The 19,381-nt window shown below is 37.6% G+C and overlaps 1 protein-coding gene and 1 non-coding gene across 2 annotated transcripts; both read left to right on the top strand.

Moving 5' to 3' along the window:
• Positions 1 to 534: 534 nt before the first annotated feature.
• Positions 535 to 11,249, top strand: LOC149840412 (GDSL esterase/lipase At1g28590-like). Its single transcript, XM_090005064.1, has 6 exons — positions 535 to 563; positions 5,596 to 5,762; positions 6,767 to 6,985; positions 8,823 to 8,971; positions 10,504 to 10,780; positions 11,023 to 11,249. The coding sequence occupies exons 1-6, from the start codon at positions 535 to 537 to the stop codon at positions 11,247 to 11,249; spliced, it is 1,068 nt and encodes a 355-aa protein (XP_089861190.1).
• Positions 11,250 to 14,149: 2,900 nt separating this feature from the next.
• LOC149840413 (small nucleolar RNA SNORD36) lies at positions 14,150 to 14,233 on the top strand. Its single transcript, XR_016431764.1, has one exon. It is a non-coding gene; the product is annotated as a small nucleolar RNA SNORD36 (small nucleolar RNA).
• The last annotated feature ends 5,148 nt before the right edge of the window (positions 14,234 to 19,381 follow it).

Genomic DNA, 19,381 nt, shown 5'->3' on the forward strand with positions numbered 1-19,381 from the left:
TGTCAAACAAATCTAATCCTCGCCAAGATTTTGGGCGTTATCCTCTTCAATTTCTCGATCTGCCCCTCCCTCCATGCCTCCATCAGCTCCTCTACGCTGATCATCTCCAACATCCTACAAAAGAGAACCAAAATGTTAGTATTTATAAACAAAATTTAATGAAATAAATTATATGCTATCCACATAATCTAATGCAACAAAATAAATGGTTGAATGACACATAGACTAGTAATAAACTGAAGGACATTAACAGAATTATAAGGAAAAATTTATAGTAATTTAGTCATGCATACCTAACAGGCACCTGAGCTCATGTTGAATGCAGATAAAGTTCTCCTGTCCTGAAAAAAGTTGCACAACTCATTACAAACAATGTTGGGAATTGCTTCATTTAAAAAGTATTGTATTTTGTCCTCAAGACGCTAACAGACACCATCCCAAGATATAGCAGGGTGAATCAGATGTTGGGAGTTGATACTGGCAAGAGAACTCTGTGAGCCATAGCTGCAGGAGGCAACGACTGGTGTAGTGTTCATGTTACTCCCAAATCCGAACACACGACCCTTTTTGGGTTCACCTGTAGCAGTCACCCATGCTGTAGGATCAAAAGGTAGATGCTGAGTGAAGTCATCACCATATCGCTGTACCATTTGTTGCTCGTATGACTCCTACAAAGTAATAATTGGAATATGAATTAATAATTGAGAATTACAATATTTATGATAATATAATTCAAAGTAACTTGTATATTACAATGTTTATTAATACAATAAATACATACCGATGTCGCTCTCACCTTCTCTGATATAAAATCTCCTATGCTCTTACGTTTATGTGTTTCAACAAACACATCCTTGTAAGGCACAATGCCTCCTTTTTCTGCTTTTTGCAATGTTACATGATAAAAAAATGATTAATAAATATGCATAAATACTTACAAATTGGATCATATATATATATATATATATATATATATATATATATATATATATATATATATATATATATTGGTGAGTTACCATTTTCTTCTAGTGGCTCCCAAAAGTCCTACATTCACCTGTGTGTAGCTGGGCATCGGGCATCACTGTTCGGTTTTGTGCAGCCTTTGCTGAGCGGTTTCAAAAATCATTGCTCGCCCACTTGTCGCACATGCCCTCCCAATAATCTCTCCTGACAGTAGAAGGCCCATGGCCCTTCCACTGCAGTGGATCATCTACCAGCTGCTTTTTTTGCTGCAGTCTTCATATTGTGCAGCATGTCGGCAAATCGATTGGTAGTCACCTTCTGCCACACTACTCTCGCGTTGTTCTCCTCGTTTGCACTCGCGAAGCGATGGGAAGCCTATACATACTTTCAGAAAGTTAGCACGTATAAATATAAAACACTTCTTGTTATTTTAAATGATTGCATACCATGAATGAGGAAATTAATCTGTCCAACACCTCTCTCGGGTACTCTTTCCATTGCGCTACCGATCTTGGAAGATGATGTAGTAATGACTTCGTAATTCCTCGTATTACTTTTTGCTGCTCAAACCCCGCACTGCACATAAAAAGATATATATTAACAATCGATTGTCAATATACACTTTTATAAGTTAAATATTGGACAAGTGACAATGAAATATTTACGGTCGACCATCGATATACACTATTTGAATTACTTGTCGTGTATCATATTAAGAAGACCCTGCATTCGGCGTAGATAGGTCATGTGTAGGCGAAACAGCATCTACAGAACAATGAGTTAGAAATTTACATAATATACATTTCAACTAATCAAGTATACAATTATTTAAATGATATACCTATCGAAGTAACACGTGAAGATGAAGGCTGAGACTGGCTACCACTGGGTGCTCGATGACTGTGTCTTCCATGAACCATATTCTAACAAATAAAAATATACTAGAAATATATTCAAACATTGCAATACATTTCAATATATTCAAATCATTACAATACATTCAAATCATTCTAATCATTCAGATTAAGTTGAAAAAAACTTCATGCAAGAAATCCAAATATTGCAATACATTCAAATAATTCTAATACGTTACATGTGCATTCAATTCATAACTCTATACCTATCGAACATACATAATAAATCCGAAAAATAAGTTCATGCAATACATTCAAACATTGCAATACATTTCAATATATTCAAATCATTACAATACATTTCAATACATTCAAATCATTATAATGCATTTCAATACATTTTAATCATTATAATCATTCAGATCAAATTGAAAAAAACTTCATACAAGACATTCAAATATTGCAATGCATTCAAATAATTCTAACACATTACAAGTGCATTCAATTCATAACTCTATACTTATCGAACATACATAATAAATTCGAAAAATAAGTTCATGCAATACATACCTAGAGCATTGACCATAACCTTCACACGGTAGAGATTTTGTGGCAATTTCTCATCTTTGGGCAATATACTCTTCACAATAGAGCATAGACGGTCAAAACATGATTGACTCAAATTATACTCTAACTTCAAATTCAGTAGTTGAAGAACTGTAGACAAGATAGTGTGACTATCGCAACCATTCCATAGTGGTTTATCAGCATCTCTAAGTAAGTCATAAAATATACTAGTTACATCATTTGTTGTTTCTTCCTCTACCCCAGTTGGTGCATCACTATGTCCCATAACAGAACCCATTTCTGGTCCTACAACATCAAATATCAAATTCACATATAGATTATCGTGCACCACATCCACCCGTGCGTCAAAATTATTCCAAAATTCTTCATCATGAAGTATCCAATTCTGATAACCACTAACAAAACCCTTCCTGTATAGGTGATGTCTAACGCCATAAGATTCTACAAATCAATTGTTCTTACACATCGTGCACGGGCATCTGATCCGACCGGTGGAATCCACTGTACTGACACTTGTTGTTGCGAATTCAATAAAACTGTCAACACCATCCATATATTCATGCGACACCTCATTATCAACTATCCTACGGTACATTCATTCACAGTTTGCATCCATTTTGTCCTATAATATTACAGATATTACCATTACCAGCATTATATAAAGAGGATATTTAGAAATTTAAAATCGCATTATATAAAACAATACATTCATTTGAACAAAAAATTCATGATACAAAAACACATGGAAGGCATAATCAAGAGGATATTTAGAAATTTGAAATCACATTACATAAAACGATACATTCATTTGAAAAAAAAAAATCTTGTAGCATCACCACATAAATTAATGCTATGATGATACATAGATTCTCTTTCATACACATCAAGAGGATATTTAGAAATTTGAAATCACATTACATAAAATGATACATTCATTTGAACAAAAAATTTATGATACAAAAACACATGGAAGGCATAATCACATGAAAAATAACTTTTTGCAAGCATGGATATAGAAACATCAAACATTGTAATACATTCAAATCATTCATATCAAAACATATATCAAACATGTATCTGCAGCAAACACACTCCAATATCCCGCTAACTACTACCACACTGAGCATGAAATCTGTACTCCAAAAATAAAAACACTTCTATTCTCATACATTAAAATCATGCTCAGCATGATCTCCAAACTCCATCAAAACAGACATAGATATCCACAACTAAGTGTGTGAATAGAAAAATGTTGCATCCAATAAATTAAATAACATGTGATGCGCTTGCATCACTTACTCACCACAGGTATTTACCCGATTTAAATTACTTATGCCTTTGCATTTTTTTTCTTATTTTTTTTTGCATTGCATTTTTAGCCACATGTGATGCTTAGCACTAAGCATCGCGTGTCTTTGGCTCAACAACGTACCTGCGAAGCATAAATATACAGTACAATACAGGGAGGCGGGCCGGGGGGTTACCTGCAAGGTCACCGGAGCCGGAATAAAAGCGTCAGGGATGTCTGGAACACGAGCGAAAAAGAGGGGGAAAGGGGATGTCCGGACGGGGGTGTCGGCCTAGGTCGGGTGCATGACAGAAGGGGCTCGACAAGGCTACCAAAGATGGAGAGGGTAACAGTGAGTTAGGTAGGAGGGTCGACAGCGATGTTGCCGGGCAGGGGGTGACAGGAGGCGGGAGGAGGGGGCGACAGGAGGCAGGCTAGAGAGCGACAATAGGCTGGCCGGGGGGCTGCGGGCGACGGGCTGGGGGGCGACAGGCGGCGGGTCGGGGGGCGACAGGAGGCGGGCCAGGGGTCGACAGGCGGCGAGAAGGGGGGTGACGGGCGGCAGGCTTGGGGGCAAGAGGAGGCGGGCCGGGGGGCAACAGGCGGCGGGGCCAGGGGGCAACAGGAGGCCGACCAGGGGCCGACGGGTGGCATGCCGGGGGGCGACGGGAGGTAGGCCAGGGAAACGCGGCGGAGACGAAACAGAAAAATGAAAGAAAGAGGAAAAAATTTGGGATTTACAGAGAAATTAGCAACGGATTAGCGACGGTCAAATTCTGTCGCTAAGTCGTCGCTATTTGGCGATGACTCAACGAAGAAATAGTTCTGCCGTTGATCCGTCGCTAAGCTGCAATGGATATGGCGATGAAATAAAATCCATCGCTAATCCGTCGCTACTTGGCGACGGATTATCGACATAATATTTTCCATCACTAAAATCATAAATAAATGATATTTTAGCAACGACTATCATTCACTCGCTAATCCGTCGACACTTTGCAATGGATTTTGTCTGTCGCTAATTAGGGTTTTTCTTGTAGTGTTAATTCATGAATTTTCTCTCCATAATTACATATTTCATTAACTATAAAAAAATTTGAACATATTTGAAATAAAATTTATTTTATTTTATTTTTTTGTTAGCTGACATTGTATGTTAATTTATGAGTTTTTTCTAATATTTTAAGTTTTTAAGTCCAAAATTTTTGCCAAACTAGCCAAAGGAGGTGGCCAGAAATCGTGAGCGGACATATAGATTATGGTAATCCTCTCATTTTTTATAATTCAATCTCGTAAGGGTGAGACTAACCCCCAACTTAACTTTCAATATATATATATATATATATATTCTCAATCAGAGAACCAATTGCCTCTTTGACTTATCTGCGTCCCTCGTACGCATTTCAATTTCTTCCACGCAACACGTTTTGTGTCTAAGGGAAACTGAGGGAAACGTGGGAGATTGATACAACGCAACTTGTCTTCAAAAAAATCTAAAGAATGAAAGAAAAAAAGAAAACTTCAGTTTGCAACTGCTCATCTCATTTTGAACACGTCCTATTACATCTTTAATTTCATATTGTAGGTTGCGTGGTGAAAGGGTGGAAACTCCTTGGGGGTTCCCAAGGCCTCTATAAATACATGCGGCCAATTATTGATTTATGCTCACAGGTCCTCCAGTTTATGCTCTTGCTTTATTATTGATTTTCTATTTCTCACACACAAAGTTCATTACCTACTTATGTATTATGCTTATTTTCTATTAAAGTCCTTGATATCATCTATACTTTGAGTAAGGAGGGAATTTATTATGGTTTCCTCGCCAACATTGATGATGTTCCTTGCTGGGTTTCTTGTATGCTGCTCATTGTTCATGTCTGTTGATTCAAAACCCAATTGCTACGACTCCATCTTCAGTTTTGGAGACTCACTTGCTGACACTGGAAACTATCTCTTGTCTAAGCCCAACCAGTTCCTGCCTATAGCCAACCCTCCTTATGGAGAAACCTTCTTTGGACGTCCGACCGGTCGATGCTCCAACGGCCTGCTGATCGTCGACTTCATAGGTGGGTTATTTCTTGCTCCACTTTCATTAATTAGGTGATTGGTTCTCACTCCCTGTGTGTAGTTTCCATCTTGACCGTGACTTTCTTTTTAAAAAATGTGACTGATCTTGAGCACTTATCACAGTATGATGCACATGGTGCTGATAAGGAGATAGGATCAGGTCAGAGTGTGCTCTGACGGTATTCCGTCAGGGAACTTCTGTATGCCGTCGATCTCAAGAAGAATAACATCCATAAACTGTAAGAATGAAATGCCCTTCACTTGGATGGGCCCAGCACTTTTTTCTATTGATAGTTTGGTTTGTTGGGCCACATGTGATTCCAAATCAAATTTGATTTGGAGTCATGATTCAGAACCACATGAGGATCCTTTTGATTATCATTTAAATGAGAAATCAACTCTCATTTATAATGGCAAATGAGAGCTCATATCTCACAACTCATTCTTTGATGTTTGTTTAGCCAATGACAATGAGGTTCACTCTCATTTGAATGAGAGTCCAAATCTAATAAGATTCTACCAAACAAGTAGAGCATATCAAGTTTATAAATTTATAGTGGTCATTTTTTAGGCAGCGGTGCTGCATGTTTAGCATCCATCTCAACATTTCTCGACATGGACACCACATCCAACTCGAGAAATGCCAAGACAAATGGCTATCAGGCAGGTGGGTCAGCTTAAGGTTTTCAAATTGAAGGAGGTAGAGATTTGATACCTAGGGTGTTTATCCTTTGCTGCAAGACAAAAGCCAAATGGAAAACTATCCTTAGTGGGCAAGGAGAGTATTAGATCCAAGGTCAACATGACACCTCTTGGCCCTTGATGTAAAGTTAAAATGGAAAAAAAAAACTGAAGGGCTAGCGTGGTGACAATTTAGGAATAACGCAGGACTAGATGAAAAGAAACTGAGCTAGAAACCTAGTGTGATTTTTAGCACTTGTTTAGTGAATTGAGTTACTAACAATGTCATAATTTTCACATTGTTTTGTTCAATATCCTACAGCCCAATCATATGGTCTTCCCCTTTTACCTCCAAATCTGGCGAACCTGACTGCTAAAGATTATGTAAAGGGAGTGAACTTTGCTGTTGCTGGAGCCACTGCACTAGACGTTTCATACTTTGAGCAAAGGAATGTCATCCTCACCTGGACCAATTTGTCACTAAGTATTCAACTTGATTGGTTCAACAAGCTTTTACCTTCACTCTGCTCTACAGAAGCAGGTACCACATTTTGAAGTTCTCTCTCTCTCTCTCTCTCTCTCTCTCTCTCTCTCTCTCTCTCTATATATATATATATATATATATATATATATATATATATATATATATATATATATACATATCATTGGAATTAGGGGTGGCAATTTCTGACACGACCCGCCAACCCGACCCGCCAACCCGCCTCTTAGGCGGGTTCGGGTTGGGCTTAAGCCAACCCGTTTAATAAACGGGTCGACCCGCGTAACCCGTTTATTAAACAGGTCGGGTTCGGGTTGGGGGTATGCCAACCCGCCAACCCTGCTGACCCGTTTAATAAATGGGTTAGGCGGGTGGGTCAACCCGCCAACCCGTCTGCCAACCCGCCAACCCGACCCGTCAACCTGACCCGCGAACCTGAGAACCCGTTTACCCGACCCAACCCATTTATTAAATGGGTTGGCGGGTCGTGTTGGGTTACCTATTTATTAAATGGGTCAGGTTCGTGTTTGCCACAGCCGACCCGTTTAATAAACGGGTCGGGTTCGGGTTGAGGTATGCTGACCCGCCAACCCGTCGAGTCGACCTGCCAACCCGACATGATTGCCACCCCTAATTGGAATATGAGAAATACTGTGTAAACCTTAATTTTGATAAACTTTTGTTCTTTTATCTTAAATCTAACCATATGGATGTGATCTACGTACACGCTCGGTTTTATAACAACCTGCTCTTTAATAATCCAATTATGATGCATAAACAAGATTTTTTTAAGATTTAAAATCAGCAACTCATAATCTTTATAAATATTCAAGCATCAAAAAATCATATTTTCCATCCAAAATACACAACCCAATAGTCTAGTCCAAGAAAATTTACCATGCAAAATACATCTACATATATACTTCACGTGGTAGTTCTCTCTCTCTCTCTCTCTCTCTCTCTCTCTCTCTCTCTATATATATATATATATATATAGTGTGTGTATGTGTGTGTGAGAGAGATTGAGAGATGAGGGATGGTGACCCTTGTCCTCTCCTATAAAATTTGTATGTTGGATATGTCTTTTGGCAAATCTTCCTATAGATGTGATCTCCATAGTTGAAAACAAATGATTAGACTCTTGGATTAAAAAAAATTTATGTGTAGGTAATATTTTATAATAGAAAATTTTAGAAATTTCAAAACCATTGAATTTTGGATCCTTGTAAAATCCTATAGAGTCTATTCATATATTTTCAACCATGGAAATCACATTTATAAGGTCAAATTTGTCAATAAACATATATAACATATAGATTTTGAACGAGAGGACAAGGGGTGGACCATCCTCCTTATATATATGGGTTAATATTGGCTGCTAGTGAAGGTATGGAACTAATGAGTTAGAAATCATAGGTGCAAGTTGATTCCACTCAATCTAACCGCATAGATGTGTTCAGCATAGTTTGTTTGCTAAGGATCAAACCTTGGATAGTGCTTTCCTGTGTTCTTTTAGGTTTTGAAATTTTGACACATTGTGGACCATGCATATATAGATTTTTGGACCCCTTTAAAAACCTAATTATTTATCATAATCATATAATTCAAAACAGGTTTCTAAATAAAAAACTGATTTCTACTTATTAGTTTCATACCTTCATTAGTAGCCAATATTTACCCTATATATATTTATTTTGGAGGGCTATATATATATATATATATATATATATATATATATATATATATATATATATATATATATATATATATATATATATATATATATACTACAAGTTGGTGATATGCGAGGTTGATTGCCTGATTTAATATGTTTGGCAATAAATTTTTTCTTTGACTTATTTATTTTGGATGGTGACAGAGTGCAAAGCCTACCTGAAGAGATCTCTGTTCCTGGTTGGGGAAATTGGAGGGAATGATCTCAACTTTGCGCTGACACAAGGAAAGAGTATTCAGGAGGTAACTGACTACGTGCCCGACATAGTTCAAGCCATCACTGATTCTGTCCAGGTGAGTTCTTTCCTCTTTCCTCCTTTTCATTTTTATCATTTTGATATTTTCTTCTTCTCTTCACATAGAGTACTTTGATCAATAAAGGTTGAGGCCCTTGAGGGAATCGACTCAATGAGGTGCGCAATTTGGGGCCATTTTGTACACGGACACAAAATAAGGGGATGCAATGCACTCTTGTGTCCCATTTCTGGTGGGGATGCAACAGTCTCAGGTTTGACGTGGGACTTGTTGCCCACAAGTTATCGGACGCAATTGTCCCAGAGGACCCAGGCATCCCTTCACATAAATATAAGCGTTGAATGTGAGGGATGTTACATTGATCAGTCCAAGTACCTTTTCCCAATGTTGTCAGTATCGGCCCTGTATCGTTTGGCCAACAATTCAGGTGAATCGGGCCGATACCGATACTCAAGTGAATAGTTCTGAATCGGCCAACAAATAATTAAAAAAAAATATTACGTGTCTATCAGAACGTGACACATGTTAAAGCTATTAAATTAAAAAATTAATTTTAAGTAATTTTTTATATTTATTAAAAATAACTGATTTAAGGGTAAGTGTATCGGTTTTTTGCCTATACTATGCGTAGCAGCCAATACATACTGATACTGAAAACATTGACTTGCCCAATTACTGACAGTGATGCCCTCACCTCCCCCACTTTTTTAAGGTGAGGAGCAGGGGGTGTATATTTTTAGTGCAAAAGGTACTCGGCCTATCACTGAATGTGCTCGTGTGTAGATCAGGTGCAATCGCATTGCACACTTTGTGCCACTGCACTTGAATGCCCTCTATCTTTGAGGTACAGCCTGTCAACTCTGGAGCCCAATAGAAGATGGATGGTGGATCAGGTGCAGTGATACCATGGTTGCCAAACTAGGAAGCGAAAGCCTAAGCGAGAAGCAAGGCATTTTGAAATTTATATGAAGCAAAAAGCGAAATATAAATAAAAAATAAAGCAATATGGTAACTGAATAGGAATAGGAATCGAACAAGAATCAAATAAAACCTAAATTAAAATTGATTATTCTTATATTTCATGATTTTTCAGTAAAAGAGTTAATTTTTTTGTTAAAATCTAACATGATTGGTTACCAATTTAGAAAAAGTACATAAAAAGTGAATGAAAGAATGAGAAAATACATGAAAAACATGAAAAGAAATGTGAGAAAAGCATATAGGAAACATATATCATGTGTGTGAGAAGCATATAAGAAGCGTGGGAGAATCGAGATTCCCATAGCAAGCAGTATTGTGCTTCCGAAGCGAGTTTCCGAGAAGCACGTTTCCTAACACTAAGTGATACCCTAAAGTGTACAATGTGATTGCACCTGATCCGTTGTCGGGTAAATGATTGAGCCTTGTCTCCCCACGGCTACAAGTTTGTGATACCTCAATGTTTCATAAATAACACTCAACCAAGACTTATACTTAACCTCAGTAAACCACTTTTTTTTTTAAGTTTGCCAAATTCTCATATTGTGGTTCTGAATTTTGACTCTGTATCATGATATGGAAAAAAAATGCAGAAATTGATAAAACAAGGGGTCGTGGAATTGGTTGTTCCTGGAAACCTTCCATTCGGCTGCTCGCCTCTTTACCTTACAGTATTTCAATCCAAGAACGGATCGGATTATGATGCAAAAACCGGTTGCCTTAAGAGATTCAATGAGTTATCTGTGTACTACAACTCCTACCTGCAATTGGCTCTTTGGAAACTTCGAAAGCAATACCCACATACCAGAATCATCTATGCTGATTACTACAATGCTGCCCTAGGCTTCTACAAAATTCCATCCAAATTTGGTATGTCAAACGAACCAACATAGAAAGAGGATCAGGTGAAATGTCATTTCACACTTTATCACCCACCATCTTTGAGATACAGCCTGTCAGCTGTGGGGCCCAACAGCAGATGGCGGGTGATCAGGTGCAGCAGCACACTAAAAGTGTGTAATTGCATTGCACCTGATCTGCCCTCACCAAGTTATGGTGCTCCATTCTTGCCCAACACCATATGACTGATTTTGCTTGTTTCTTCATCTTAGGATTTGAAAGTGCATTGAGAGCTTGTTGTGGGAAGGGGGAGCCATACAATTTCAACCTTTCATCTTTTTGTGGTATTCCGGGCGTAAGTGCGTGTGTGGATCCGGCATTGTATGTGAGTTGGGACGGCATCCACCTGACAGAGGCTGCCTACAATTGGATGGCTAATGGTTTCCTCTCCGGCCTCTTCACTTACCCGCCATTGAAACCACCTTACAGTTGCAGTTGAAGGCTTTGGCTCAACCTCTACTGTTTCTTCACTCTTTAAGTGTATGGTGTTTGTGCTTAGTAGACAACCAAGTTGTAGTGTTGTACAATTTGTGTGGCACTGTGAAACTGCTCAAGTGATCATGTTAATGTGTGGTGTGGTGTGTTGATTACAGGGCTATTGTTGGATTATAGCATAGAGGTTATCTAAGTGTGGCACGAGGATTTGATCAAGTTGTCAGCATTAGGTTTGTCAATGGGTTTTGGACCTATCTCAGACCTGGGTAGGTCTGGAGCCTGATCCGCACTTGCGCTGATATTCATCTACACATTCTACAAGAAAATAAAAAACGAAATAGTGCGGTGTTAAAATAGCCTTTGATTTGTTAACAAAAGATGTATAAAATCCATGATGCTTATAATCACTGTGGATCTACTTTATAACTAATTAACTATATCATGTCCTCAAGATCCGCATTTAATCTCTGTGATCAGATTGAGATGATATAACTTGAACCTATGATTTCCAGCTCAATAGTTTCATACCTTCATTAGTACCAAATACAGACCCTAAATCTTGTCTCCAAGATCTCCCTTCAATCTTTCTGCACTTTAATTCCAAAGTACTAAGACTGCTATTTTTGTACTTTCCACAAATATTTTTTATTGTCATAGTACCCAAACTTTTCTGCCATTCCAGAAAGCTGAGAAAGCAAAAGTATCAATTTTGTGATTTGGGATTTTTTTTTTCTTTTTTTCCTTTCAAGAAAAACTGATTTCAGAGCGTTCTGACCTCTTTTTCTGAAAAATTCAGAAAACTCATACCAATTATTTGTATTTTTAGATGAGAAAAGTTGTCTTAAAATTTCAAAAGGACAGAGGTAGTGAAATTTAAATCCAGAAAATAAGTGCTATTCTGTAAATTTCAGTCTTTCAGACACCAAGAAGCTAAACGTAAATAAGAACAAGCGCCAAACTGAAATTTCAGACTCAAATGAATATATTCGTCTTCCATTATCCATGAAAGTTGTGGTTCGACATATTAGTTCTCATGTTCTAGTGACTCGAAATATGGCAAAATTTAAAAATGCACTTATAAATTATGTGTGTAATGTTTTTAGCAAAATTGGTCCCTGATTTTTAACCGATTTGCAAAATAGTTCCTCTGTTATACCATTTTGCAAATCGATCCCTGGATCATGTGATGTTTGACATTGGTTTGGAGAAGGTCCGAGGAAGCTGTGTTGAGAGAAACGTTCTTCATACCTATAGAAGTTCTAGGAGGAGAAATAATGGTTGCCCAATGGATTTGGATCCAGTACCAATGTCACTTGAGGGCATCACTGGTTCCCAATTTGTGGTTGCTCAAGTTCTGTTGCTAGAGCCCTGTGATGAGCCTCTGTTCTGGGACTCTGGCTCAAGGCTGGTTGGTTGAGGGTCTTGGGCGTTCAAGCTGGGGAAGTCGGAGCTAAAGATCAGATCCGTTGCTCGATTCATCAGAAAATTTAACCCTCTCTATCCCCAATACGATCACCTAATGGTTGGATCTATGTATAACCCACGAGGACCCACACCCAGTTCAAAACCTATGTATGACCATAAGGTCCTCTAAAATTGGCCACCCCATGATCTGGGTCAAGCTCTTGATCTCATACAGTGTGACCCAAATCCAGTAACTGGGTAATCCAATTTTCCTTTTCAAAGATACAACTGGGAATAGATCTGGCCCTAGCCGAGTCAAGGACCCAGTTGGTTTGTGTTCCTACCTGACCATTCCTATAAGCATGGACGCAAACCGGATATGGGTCGGATCATGATTGACAAGAACTTATTTAACTTTTGAAGAGTGGATCCTGTTTCAGATTTTCATATCTAATTCAGGTCTCACAGTAGAGTTGGATCCAGTTATGATCTGAGTTCCTTGGTAATGGCTTTGCTTTAAATATGTAACATCTGTTGATTTTCCATGTAGGGTTTGGCTTGAATTTGGTCTGAATCCAAGTATATTTGTTTACCGTGTTCTAACCTTGATCATACTAGACCCAGCCATATTCTTTTAGAGACCAATCTAGATCAAGTTACATGCTACCCAGATCTAACAAGATGGACTAGATCCAGTTCAAACCTGGGTCAAAACTTGCACTCAGTAAACCCTCACTGAATACCAGACCTGACCTTTGTTAATGACCCGATCCATCGAAACAGGAACCAGGACCTTTTTGTCATTTTTCATCCCACGGAAAAGAGGTGTAGGTCCAACGCCGAGACTAGGGTTGCAAATGGATTATGTATGGTCGGACCACTGATCTGGATCCGAACTTTATTTGGTAGATAGGGATTCGTAAAGTAGGACCCGAAAGGGTATTCAGGTAGTTCAGATTCGCCCATTTGGATTATTTTCACATTCGGATTGGATTAAAATCAATACCTTAAGTCAGATCTATGTTTGGGTTCAGATCTGATCTGATCCATTTGCATATACAAGACTTGATATCAGACTTCTTTTAGCGGGTCCAGTATTACCACACATACTTGGACCCCAAAATCAACTTTGCATCATCGGATCTCATTCGTATCTTGTATTCGGATATTGGACTCTAATCTGAATCAAGCAGGATCCATCTCGTATCTGATCCATTTGCAGCCCTAGCCACCCCCCTCTGTGCATATAAAAGCATAAGGGCTTAGGGTAAGGGGGGGGGGGGGGGGGAATGAGATGAGGTTTTTGGGTTTCTTTGCGCCTCTTTCTTTCTTGGCTCTCTCTCCTTTCTTCATCTGTATTTATGCGATATTTTTCACCCTTTTTTCTAATGTCATCTTCTTCGTTGCAGGCCCTCTCTGGATCTGATGATTCTTTTTGTGTTTTTGTCTTCTTTTTTTATTGTTTTCCAGTTTTCATTTGGTTGAGTGGTGTCTCATTGGGAGCAGGTGATGAAGTTTTGTGAAAATTGACATGAGGATCTCGATGATGTCTGAAAATATCGAGCTTTTTAAAACTGATGCTCTCGAAGATCCCCGTTTGGTTCTGATTTTCATTTTTCTCATTGTGTTCTCTTCTTTTCATTCTGCAGTTTCCTCTGGGAACTTTTTCGGGGTTTTTTATCTGTTTTTTTTTTCTTTTCTAGATTTTGTTTGTTCTCGATTTTGGAGGAGTCGTGTTCAGATGAGGATCGGATTCAATCCAACGCCTAGTTAATAAGCTGAGGATAAAACATGAATTCTACTGATGAACCGACCGAATTTGGGATTGTGGCCCTTTTTTCTCTCTTTATATTTATCATTGATTATTTACTGAATAATTTTTTTTTTTAATTTTGATGCAAATTCTTATTTTATTTGTCAAGTCAAAAGACTCAAAACCCCTGCTTGTGATGCTATCATTTTCCAAAGTGAGTAATCGTAAAGAGACATGCGGAGGGAGGGTCAGTAAGTAGATTTGTATTACAAGAGAGCCTTCTGATCCAGCAGGCACTTTCAAAATTTTAGAAAGCGGAAAGCATGAGATGACTTAGAAATCTTTTGGTAAGCTAACAGGAAGCAACCTAAGAAGCGAGGGAAAAGCGAAAAAAAAGAGAAAAAATAAAAATAAAAATACGAAACAAAATTTAAAAAAAGGAAGAAGCCAGGGGGAATTGCGGTTCCCTTTTTGAGAAGCATGTTTCTCAAAAATGTGAAAAATACGCTTTTTAAAAATAAAAATGTGCTTTCCAAACAAATTTCGTGCTTTCCAATTCATTTTGGAAGCCCAATGTTTCATGTGTTTCCGATAACTCTAGGCCAAACACCTCAAAACAGGTAGCCTAAAGGTGTGTTTGGATTGATGGAGTTGGGTGTAATCAGAATCCAATTACTTTCAATCAAAACTCTTCTATAAAAAACAGAAGGGGAATTTTGATGAAACTGGAATCCAAATTCGACCTAATTCTGCAGATCCAAACATATACCCTAAAAGGCCAATCCTTTTCCATGGATGGTACACCGCATTAAAAGGTTCTTTGATAGCCATATGGCTCAATAAAATCATTTCACAAGGATCAAATCTGAAAACCAGAATCTTAAAGCCACTGCTTCAGAGTTTAGACAGCAAGTAAAGCTTGTTATTTAGGGTTGAATAAGATAGTTTGCTTGTTATTTGGGGTTGAATCAGATAGTTTGATCACATTAGAAAAAAAAAGGTGTGTTACTAACAGGCTAAGAACTTGGTTTGGCCAAAATTCCAAGAAATCCCATATTCTAAATATTGAACAGGAAGTGGAAAGGCACAAAGGTAGATTAATTGAGCAGAAATATAAAACCAATTTTGTTATGAAATGTTAAGACCACCTTTTTTATTTTTGATAAAGAAAGCTATATCCAATGAACCTAATAATATATCTTGTATGGGTCCTAGTTTGATCAGGATAAATCCAAATAGGTATAATGTTGGATGTGTGATGTGAATTCATTTAAATTTAGAACATGTGAATATGAATATATATTTAGATTATGGTCACATCCTTTGTGATCCATGGTGTTATTTTGCATAAAATTTATTTGTTACTATAGATCATGTTGGACTTGAAGATAATATCGAAAGTCAGTTTTGAATATGGATTCATAAAAATCCAATGGATTTGGATCTAAATTTTTTAAATGAATCTGATTATAAATCTTAACTTAAATGTTCACAAGCTAGTAGTTTGATTAAATCCTTATAATTGGCTTATCATGTTTGGCATATCCAAATGGTAATGAGATCACTCTCATTAAATATAGATCTAGTGTATATCCAAATTAGATTTGGATATGGGGATTTATGCTTTATTTTATGCTAAAAAATCAACTTAATTTATAAATATCCTCATGATGGTGATATATCATGGAAAAAAAGTTTAGCTAGTGTATATAAAATCTCATGATGTCACAACTTAATGCAAATATTGCTTAAATGCAATGCATTGAAATAGTGAGAGTTGAATTATAATTTTTACACATGCACATATAAATATTTATTTGTATATGATGATAAATAATCATCATAAATAATGTTTCATATAGTATGCTTGTATGAATGCATGAAGGAATATTTTTTATGTTTTAGAAGCTTATGCATGAAATGCAACATGGTGTTAGTTAGACACATTTATGACTATTTGGATATATATATACTGATATAAAATGATCAAGTGGTGATCAACATATGATTGGATAGTAAAAGTATAAACTATGGTGAAAGTTTGAAAAGTGAAAGTATTTGCTATGTTTGACAAATCATGGATTCATGAATCAATTAATTTCATAGTACTCCACTAATGCGTGTATAAACCCGACGATATCCTATGGTACAGTCATGAAATAGTCATAAGAACCCCATCACTAATTAAGTAGTGTGACTCACAATATAATTATTTATTTGAATGCAGTATTGCACAATAAGTGTTAAAATTTTAAATTATGATATGATAAAAAACTCATATAGTTATGTGAAAGAAATGTGATACATAATACATCAGTTATGATACAATGTAAGTGTTCACACCATATAGCCAAGTGAAAGGTGTTGGATCATGGTACAGATCCAGTGTAGTAATTGGGTCTCACACATGAAGCCCATAAGTCAAAGATGGATTCATGTATTGAAACTAAAATATGAATCTAAGTATTGGATTCAAATGAGTGGACCAATAATTCAATGATACACTTACGTAGTTGGTCATTGAGTTATGAACCACTGAGATAGTGAACCCCACATCACATTAGATTTTCAGCATGTTTAGAAATTCAATAAAACAATTATGATTGAGTAACGACTACCCAACGGAGGATAAGTAATCCAGCCCATGCTTCTGCGGATAAAAAGAGATCGATAATTACATTAAACAAAACCCTCTCTAAAGCACTGGTTGTTAATCACAACTCAATTCCCTTCTCCTCTATCTCTTAAAGCTTGCCCTCACTACGCACACTATCCAAGGCCTTTGTTCAAGAAATATCATAAGCAGCCTCATAGTCAAGCCCACTGAAAGCCCTCTACCCATGGCTTGATAATTGGATTCCCAATGTGTTTGGATTCATGGATTTAGGAGGAACTAGAATCCAACTCTCATACATTTCTCTTTTTGAAGATGGGAAAAAGGAGATCAGGTGATATGCAATCACTTTAAGAAAGTGATTAGACATCTTCACCATTGTATTCTGGACATGACTTTTTTCATATGTTAGTGTACTAGTAGAGTCCAAATACACGTGATTCAAAGAGAACTCAAGTTTGAGTTTGAAGCTATTAGATACATCAAAATCAATCACATAAAGCAAATGAGTTTCATATTTTTTGTTTAAGTGAAACTTGTGGTTCACATCTTGGAGTGGACATGTTGTGAGGCCATTCATAACAGGAAGACAACCAAATAGTCATGTACTTGAAACAAGGTAATAATTTGACAGTGTTTTCCTAAAAGACAAGGGCCAACTGAGATAGATGGAATCAATGTTGCCAGTAATCGGTATCTGACCTTTTTTTCTTTTTTTTTAATATTTACAGGTAGAAACCTCCCCCAATATCATAGATCTAATCGTTGGCTCTGCCTGCCCTACTTATGATCACTGTCCTGCAATGTAAAACTCCCTGAAGCTTACCCCTTGGCTGGCTTGTGCAAGGGGGTGGCACTCATGGGATTTGAACCTAAACCGCCTGCCTAGCAGCCTTGACCTCATCCCACTGCGCCAAACCCCTTTAGGGCAATCAATATTAGACCTGAATCGATTTTTAAAACAATTCAGAGAATCTGCCATATTGGGATTATGAAGTTAATCAAGCTGTTCAATGGGACCCAAATGTTGGGAAAAGGAATCACTATGACAAATAAGTAAAAATGGCATGTTTTTCACAGGTTAGATGGCAATGTTGACAGAAATTAAGCCGCATCCTGAGTTCTAATGGCAGCATGTGCACTTGTGGGCAAGCCAAAGTTGAGATTGAGATTTGAACCTAGAATAAAAATTGGGCAAGCCAAAGTTTTCGTTGTTTTAATGTTTTTCGTAAAATATGTAGTTGAAACATGACTCGAATTGGATGAAGTTAGATAAAACTTGCACAAACCATTGAGATTTACTAGTTTTAAACCAAGGTTAGGTCCAAAACAAGTTCCACACGTACTTATTGAGCTGTTTTGATGCTTAGACTTAGACTGATTCATTGATTGCCTATTCAACTTAGTGAGTGAGTCAGACCGCCTGCCCGGTGCACTGCCATCCACAATTGTGAGTTGATACATCCAATTAGGTGTACGCAAGGTTAAGCAAGGAGAGTAGTAATAACAGAAAGTCCAATTATACAAATGATCATAAAAATAACATGAGCCCTGCCAAGCCCTAATACAAATGAAATGGGGCTAGACATGGGCAGATAGAAGAAGCTAAATAATGTTCCTGCGTAAGGAAAGGCAAATGGGTCAGTTACAACCAAATTATGATTCAAACTCATTTCTTAATACATTTGACCAATGTTGTCAAAATCGGTCTGAATTATGAAGCCTACCAACCAAAGGCACCCAGTGAGAGACGAAAGAAAGGAGGTGCATCTATTTGACAATGGAGCTGATCCAAGTACCTTGATAAAATAGGGAATGGTTGAGGTTGGCACATTTTGCCTTCTTGTGAGACATAGATTTGTTGTAGCCTGGAGTGTTCCAAAGGTGAGTAGATTTGTCAAAGCGCAAGACACATCCTTTCTTAAGAGTGGCCTTGATAGGTAATTTGATTGTCTTTAGCTCTTAGATCCGAGGTGATTTTAGATCCTAAGATTTTAATAGAAAAATCTTTTACTCGACGTTAGAGGTGGCTAATGGGCCAGTTGGACCCGTTAACCAGACCGGAACCGGCCCGTTGAAACCCGGACCGGCATGGCCCAAGAGCTACAGTAAATGGTCCGGGCCCAACCCTTGAACCGTGTAGTGGGTCGTGCCGGTTTCACACCCCCCATCCCAAAAAATTGTTACAACCCGGACCCATTTAACCCGTGAACCGTATAGACCAACTCGCAAACCCGCCTCAACCCGTCTAACAACCCATCCAATAAACTGTATCGATTATAAAATGGCTACAGCTAGTTTGAGTTTTTTTTAGTTGTAATATTTATAGTTTTAGATTTTTTTCTTTTTAATTTTAATTTGTAAT

Source organism: Nuphar pumila, chromosome 4, assembly GCF_984573655.1.
Source record: "Nuphar pumila chromosome 4, dmNupPumi1.hap1.1, whole genome shotgun sequence".
Lineage (NCBI taxonomy): Eukaryota > Viridiplantae > Streptophyta > Magnoliopsida > Nymphaeales > Nymphaeaceae > Nuphar > Nuphar pumila.

Coding starts and splice junctions, on each gene's coding strand:
- LOC149840412 (XM_090005064.1), top strand. CDS start 535: ATGTTACTCCCAAATCCGAACACACGACC. Junction 564..5,595: donor CCAAATCCGAACACACGACC/CTTTTTGGGTTC, acceptor AAAACCCAATTG/CTACGACTCCATCTTCAGTT. Junction 6,986..8,822: donor ACTCTGCTCTACAGAAGCAG/GTACCACATTTT, acceptor GGATGGTGACAG/AGTGCAAAGCCTACCTGAAG.